At 48.0% G+C, this 7,452-nt stretch overlaps 1 protein-coding gene across 1 annotated transcript; it reads right to left on the reverse strand.

Moving 5' to 3' along the window:
- Positions 1-5,356: 5,356 nt before the first annotated feature.
- On the reverse strand, positions 5,357-6,857 carry LOC123061986 (anthocyanidin 5,3-O-glucosyltransferase). The gene has a single exon (XM_044485279.1). It carries the CDS (start codon positions 6,794-6,796, stop codon positions 5,360-5,362), a length of 1,437 nt encoding a protein of 478 aa, XP_044341214.1. The 5' UTR covers positions 6,797-6,857; the 3' UTR covers positions 5,357-5,359.
- Between the last annotated feature and the right edge of the window lie 595 nt (positions 6,858-7,452).

Raw genomic sequence — 7,452 nt, forward strand, 5'->3', positions numbered from 1 at the left:
TTTCAACTATAGATGACTATGAATTTAAGTCGATTCCTATATGGGTGAGAGCATATGGCATACCAATGGGAATGATGAGCACAGAAACAGGGGAACTAGTGGGTGATCAAATTGGTGAATTTTTGGATGTTGATTTGGACGATAATGGAAGTGCAGTGGGAGTATTTATGCGAATCAAAGTGAAGATGGACATAACAGTCCCTATTATGAGGTTTATAACCATAGAAATAGAAGAAGAACAAGAAGAGGAGCAGGGGCAAGTTTTTGAGGAAATGATGGGAGTTGAAGATATAGAGAATAAGAAGAAGAAAATTGTCTCATTTGAGTATGAGCATCTCCCAGATTTTTGCTACAATTGTGGTATTATTGGTCATACAGAAAGGGCTTGCCCGTCTAGGACTAAAAGAGAAGGTGATAGACAGTTTGGTCCTTGGCTGCGCGCAATCATGTACAACGGAAGTTCCAGCGATGAACGGAGTAGGAGCTCAAGTGATCGTGGAGACTTTTGGGCCACACATAGTGCAGGTAGCAAGGGGAGTAAACATGGGAGTGACGGTCCATCCTGGAGGAAGAGCCTACCGGCAGGAACGAATGGAGATAAATCAGAAAGACGAGGAGAAGAGAAAGAAGTCACTAGCCCCCTAAAGCCAGCTAAGGATGATATGAATAGAGGGGTAAGGGGCAAGGAGTTGGTGTTTGAGGAAAACAAGCAGCCAAGGGAGATTACAAATTTAAACCTGAGACCTAGTCCCTGCAAAAAGACAGCACATTCTACAGTTTCCGAGTTGGTGTCCCAGGAAAAGGAAATGCCAAAATCTAACTTAGCAGAATTGAAGATTGGCCAGGAAGAAAAGGAGAGGAGCCAGCAGAAGGAAGATGAACATAACGAAGAAAGCAATAGGGGAATCAGGCCAGGTAAAATCCTGAAGCTTGGCACCTTCAAGCGATGTGAAAGAACGAAGGAGAAGCTACAAAAAAATGAGCCCTTTGAGACTATTCTGAAGAAGAGAAATGCTGATATGATGAATGTAGACTTGGAAGCAGAGATACTGAAGAGAGCTAGAATGGAAGTTGATGGCGAGTTAGCAACGCAAGAGGGAAATGAGGGAAACACAAAAACAGATGGAGAGAACGCTGGGCTGCAAGGACAGCCCGGTGAATCAAAATGAAAATAATAGCTTGGAACTGCCGGGGACTGGGGAATGGCCCGGCAGTCCGGGGGCTTCTGGACCTCCAGAAGCAGGAGGACCCCGACATCCTCTTCTTGTCTGAAACCAAAATGGATGAGAGGAGAATGGAGAAATTCAAGTGGATGCTGGGAATGAGCAATATGGTGGTAAGAGATTGCGAAGGAAAAAGTGGAGGACTAGCTTTGTTTTGGAAGAAAGAAATAAGGTTGGAGTTGCACAACTACTCGAGATATCATATTGATGCAGAAGTGATAGAAAAAGATGGTTTCAAATGGCGCTTCACAGGTATTTATGGGGAACCATCTACTGATAGAAGGAAAGTAACTTGGAGGCTCCTGCGCATTCTTAAGCAACAATTGAACCTTCCATGGTTATGTGCAGGCGATTTCAATGAAATATTATTTAACCATGAGAAGAAGGGAGGGCCAGCTAGAGCGCAAAGTCAAATGGAGGGATTCCGAATGGCTCTTGATGATTGTGGCCTTAAGGATTTAGGCTATGTAGGAGATAAGTACACCTGGCGCAATCAGAGTTGGGAGGCTAGCCGATACATAAAGGAAAGGCTAGACAGAATGGTAGGTTCGAGAAGTTGGTGTACAAGGTTCCCACACTTTAAAGTGGTGAACGGCGACCCGCGCCATTCAGATCACAGGCCTGTGATTATCCACATAGATGGATCCGTTGGGGCCCAAAGGTTCAGGAAAAGAGCACATAATTTCAGATTCGAAGCAAGATGGCTACAAGAGGAAGATTGTGAGGTCATTGTAAAGAATGCCTGGGCCACAGCAAGGATGAGAGGGGACACTACTACTCAAGGTATGCTAAGCAAGGTTGCAGGCGACTTAAAAAACTGGGACGTCAACATGTTGGGAGATCTTCAGAAAAGAATAAAAAATTTAAAAAAAGACTTGGAAGAAGTGAGAAGGGGCGACATCAGCCAAGACCAAGTTTCAAGAGAACATTTTCTTCAAGAGAAACTGGACCGACTTGAACACCAGCAGGATACTCACTGGAGACAACGAGCCCACGTAAAGTGGCTACAGTCTGGGGACAAAAATACATCATTTTTCCATGCCTTTGCCTCTGAAAGGAAAAGGAGAAACACAATTAAAAAGTTACAGAGGGATGATGGAAGCTGGGCAGAAGGGGAAGATGCACTGAAGGAACATATTGCAAACTACTTTTTGAACATTTTCTCCACCACGGTGACAGGGAGCAACATCGAGGAAGTTATGCATGTTGTACAACCGAGGGTGACTGAGAGCATGAACAATGTTTTGTGTGCTGAGTACACTGAAGAAGAGGTTAAAGCAGCACTAAATGGTATGGGTGACCTCAAAGCCCCGGGTCCCGATGGAATGCCTGCTATTTTTTTCAAAAAGTTTTGGCAAATTGTCGGAGAACAAGTGGTCAAGGAAGTGCTTCATATTCTGAGGGGAGGAAACATGCCAGAGGGCTGGAATGATACACTTATTGTGCTAATCCCGAAAAATAACAATCCATTGAAGATTAATGATATGAGACCAATAAGCCTATGTAATGTGGTATACAAGCTGGTCTCCAAGGTAATAACGAATAGGCTCAAAATAATTCTTCCTGATATAATCTCGCCTAACCAGAGTGCCTTCGTGCCTGGTCGCCTCATTTCTGATAATACTCTGCTGGCATATGAACTAACACACTTCTTGCAGAGGAAAAGAAATGGCTCAGTAGGTTATGCAGCAATAAAACTAGACATGAGCAAGGCATACGACCGTGTCGAATGGACCTTCTTAAAGGAGATGATGCATAGACTGGGTTTCGATGAAGGGTGGATGAATTTGATAATGAAGTGCATCTCCACTGTCAAATACAAGATTAAAGTGAATGGGGATGTAACCGAAACAATCACACCCCAAAGGGGACTTCGTCAAGGGGATCCACTTTCCCCATATCTGTTTCTACTTTGTGCGGAAGGGTTCTCAGCCATGCTGCACAATGCTGAAAGGAGAGGGTTAATTAGAGGAATTAAAATATGCAGAGGAGCTCCTAGTGTTAGTCACCTACTTTTTGCAGATGATTCTCTGCTGCTAATGGAGGCTAGTGCAAGCAGTGCTCAAGAAGTTGAACGCATTTTGAACATATATGGAAGCTGCTCAGGGCAAATGATAAACAAGGACAAGTCATCCATTTTATTCAGTAAAAATACGAGGCCTTGGCAAAAGGAAGAAATGAAGAGGACATTGAACATTATAACTGAGGGCCTTGCATCAAAATATTTAGGTCTTCCAACATATGTTGGCAAAGCAAAAGCGAAGATGTTTGAATATGTAAAGGAAAGAATATGGAAAAGGATTCAAGGTTGGAAGGAGAAACTACTTTCGAAGGCAGGGAAAGAAATTCTAATAAAAGCCGTGGCACAAGCTATTCCTGTCTACAGCATGGCGTGCTTTGATCTCACCAAGGGCCTATGTGAAGAACTGAGCACCATGATTAATAGGTATTGGTGGAGCCAAATGGATAAGGAAAATAAAGTGCATTGGGTCAGCTGGGAGAGGCTTACTAGATCAAAAAGAAATGGAGGCTTGGGATTTAGGGATCTACATGCGTTCAATCTGGCAATGCTGGCAAGACAAGCATGGAGGCTGCTCCAAAACCCCTCCTCTCTTTGTGCCCAGGTTCTTTCAAGTAGATACTACCCAGGATGTTCAATTCTGCGGGCGAGACCAAGTAGTGGCATTTCTTATGCATGGCGCAGCATACTAAAGGGTGTTGAGCTGCTGAGAAAAGGAATCATATGGAGAGTTGGGAATGGCAAGGATATTGACATATGGAGTGACCCATGGATTCCGAGAGGTAACACCAGAAGGGTCGTCTCCCATAGGGGCAATAATTTGATAACTAAAGTCAGTGAGCTAATTAACCCAATCACCAACAAATGGGACGAAGAACTAGTGAGGCAAACTTTTACCCCGGAAGATACAAAGTGTATCCTTCAGATCCCAATCCAAGATCATCTCGAGGACTTCACGGCATGGCACTATGATAAAAAAGGTATATTTTCAGTAAAATCTGCATACAAAGTAGCAATAGATTGTGCAGCTCGAGAATCTCTCTCAGGTCTAACATCTACCTCAAGTGCAGCTGAAGAAGATGGTGGATTTGACTGGCTTAAACTATGGACAATGCCCCTCCCAAACAAAGTGCTCCATTTTTTATGGAGGCTAGCAACCAATAGCTTACCATTGCGAACAAAGCTACAAAACAGAGGTATGGAAGTTGACACTCGTTGCCCTATTTGTTATAGATTGGATGAGGATGGGGGGCACTGTTTCATCAAATGCAAGAAAGTAAGAGAAATATGGAGAATGGCTCAACTCGAGCATGTTAGGCTGCAGCTAATCCCCTGTGTTAATGCTTTAAACTTCATCGAAGAAATTATTAATTTGAGGGAGGAGATCAAGTTAAAAACATGTTTATTACTTTGGCTTTGGTGGCATGAAAGAAACAATGCAAATAAAGGGAAGGCCATTAAACCATCGAATGAAATTTGCTCTTCTATTGATTATCACTTTATAAATGTCATGAAGGTACAGGAGAAAGGGAAGGGGATAGCCCAACAGCCAAAGCAAAAGTGGACAAGACCAGCTTCAGGAATATTGAAGATCAACACTGATGCAGCTTTTCACAGGATTTCCAATGATGGAGGTTGGGGATTTATCATTAGAAATGATCAAGGTATAGCTGTAGCTGCAGGTGCTGGCAAACTGGAACATATGGCTGATGCTTTCCAATCTGAAGCAGTGGCTATGTTGTATGCAATAAACATTGCTAGCCAAATGGGCTGTGATAGAGTGATGTTTGAAACAGATTCTACACAGTTAAGAAGGGCTGTGTCTACTGAGGAATATGACCTGTCTGCACTAGGGGCCATTTTCAGAGAGATTAAATTTCAGTTACATGTAGGTTTTTCAGATGTATGTGTTGTAAACTGTTCACGAACATGTAACCGAGTGGCGCATAGGCTAGCAGCGTTTGGAGCAACATTAAACTCTGGTGCATGTATTACTTGGCTGGGACAATTCCCAGAGTTTGTTCAGAACCTTGTAGCTGGGGACTTGCCCAGCAATGATATGTAGGAGGAATGCAATCTGTGTTCCGTTTCAAAAAAAAAAAAAAAAAATTACAGTCTACATCGACTTTTCTCCAGACTTCTCTGAACGGCACTTCTCCAAGTCCATCAAGAACTCGTGAAACGCCACGTCAGACGACCCGCCGTCTTCCACAGCGGCCGCCGCCATCTCCTTGGCTGCCACGAGCTTCTCCCTCAGTTTGCTCCCTTCCTCCGACGCCATCACCAGCCTCACCTTCGCCGCCACCTCCTCTGCCTTCACCAGTCCCTCCTCGTAGCCCTCCACCGCCACCCCGACCTTCATCTCCTCCACCACGTGCACCTTGTTCATCCTCTGTTCCGCGTACAGCGGCCAGCAGATCATCGGCACGCCGGACACGATCCCCTCGAGCACCGAGTTCCACCCACAGTGCGTCACGAACGCGCCGACGGCTCCGTGACGCAGCACCTCCGCCTGCGGCGCCCAGTTCTTCACCACGAAGCCCCTGCCAGCGGTCTTCTCCAAGAAACCCTCCGGGAGCGACGCCTGCAAGTCCGGCTCGACCGACTCGTCCTTCTGCTCGGGAGGGCTGCGCACCACCCACAAGAACCTGTGCCCGGAGTCCTGCAACCCGCGTGCCACCTCTGCTAGCTGCGCCGCCGAGAAGGTGCCCAGGCTGCCGAAGCAGAGGAATACCACGCCCCGCTCCGGCTGCGCGTCAAGCCACTCGAGGCACGCGTGTCTCCCGCCGGCGCTCCCTCCCGTTTGGCCAGGAAGGACTAGCGGGCCGATGCAGTAGACTGGCGGCGTTGGGCGACCAGGCGTGCAGAGGCCGTACCTGAGTGCTTCCAGCGCCCTCGCCTCCAACCAGTCGAAACTGTTCGTCAGAAAGCCTCTTGCTCTCGGCATCCGCGTGTAGTGGCGCAACCGTTCCTTGGCGATATCGCTCTCCCGGTCCAGCATCGTGGTCGACATGTCCACCGCGCGGATCGGCGGCACGCCGGGGAAGCGGAGCACCGTCTTGCCCATGTCCTTGAACGAGCACGGGGCGGCGGGATAGTAGTACGGCAGGTGGAGCATGATGGCGAGGTCTCCGACCGCGGAGGCGAAGAAGAAGTATGCGGGGATGTCGAGCTCGGCGGCGACGTCGAGCGCGTCCACGCAGAACATGTCGACCACGAGGGCGTCCACGGCAGGGAGGGTGCGGAGGAACTCCCGCAGCGACGGGTTGGCGGCGCGGAGCACGTCGATGGTGCGCAGGACCGGGTGGGAGTAATGGTCCTTGCCGCAAGACGGCACGGGGAGGCGGCGGAACGTGATGGCTGGGTTGGCGGTGGAGAGGCGAGCCATTGCGTCTTCCGACACGGCGTCCTTGTCCGGCGGGTTCACAACGGCGATGACGACGGCCTGCCCGAGGCGGAGGAAGACATTGGCCAGCTCCACCATAGGGTTGAGATGGCCCACGCCGAGCGAGGGATAGAGCACCACCGTCTTCTGCGTCATGCTAACTGACATGCCTCTTGCCTTCGTGAGCTGTGGGGGAAATGAAATTTGGAAGAGATGATATTACGAGCGCAAATGCACAGTGGCCACTTCTCGTCCAAATTTATGCGTGGCTCGTCAGGCGAGCGCTCTGGGCATCTCGAGATCGGCTGGCGGGTGGGTCTTCTGGTTGGGTTGCGGGCCACAGAAGAACACGTACGCGCTACTTCAGACGTGTCGGGACATAGGGCATGACCTGTTTGGTTGATGACCTAACTTTGTCATAGAATGCAGCACCATATTTGCCAAACTTGTCTTACCTTAGATGTTTATAAATTTTTAAAAGCATTTTGAGATTTTTCTTGACACAGTGCAATAAAAAAGAACACTCTAGCATAATGCGGACGAGGATTTGCGGCAAGTAAGAGCACTCTAGCATAACCCGTGTCTTGCCCCGACCCGCAAAATAATCGCCAAAATACGAATTAAAACGAAAAAATCTGCCCGATCAGACACCGCATCTCGTCATGGACTGCAAAATTTTTTAAGGGCGCGACAAAATTTCGGCCCCAACCCACGTATTCGCGGGTTTCCCCTCGCCGTTGCAGTGCCCTGCATATAAACGGAAGCGGTTGGTGGAGAGACATTTCAGCCCGCGCTTTCTCCACCAACCACCTCCCCTCTCCCCC

The sequence above is a fragment of the Triticum aestivum genome, chromosome 3A, assembly GCF_018294505.1.
Source record: "Triticum aestivum cultivar Chinese Spring chromosome 3A, IWGSC CS RefSeq v2.1, whole genome shotgun sequence".
NCBI lineage: Eukaryota > Viridiplantae > Streptophyta > Magnoliopsida > Poales > Poaceae > Triticum > Triticum aestivum.

Bases quoted from the DNA above. Each gene is read 5' to 3' on its own strand.
- LOC123061986 (XM_044485279.1), bottom strand. From the start codon at position 6,796: ATGTCAGTTAGCATGACGCAGAAGACGGTGGTGCTCTATCCCTCGCTC.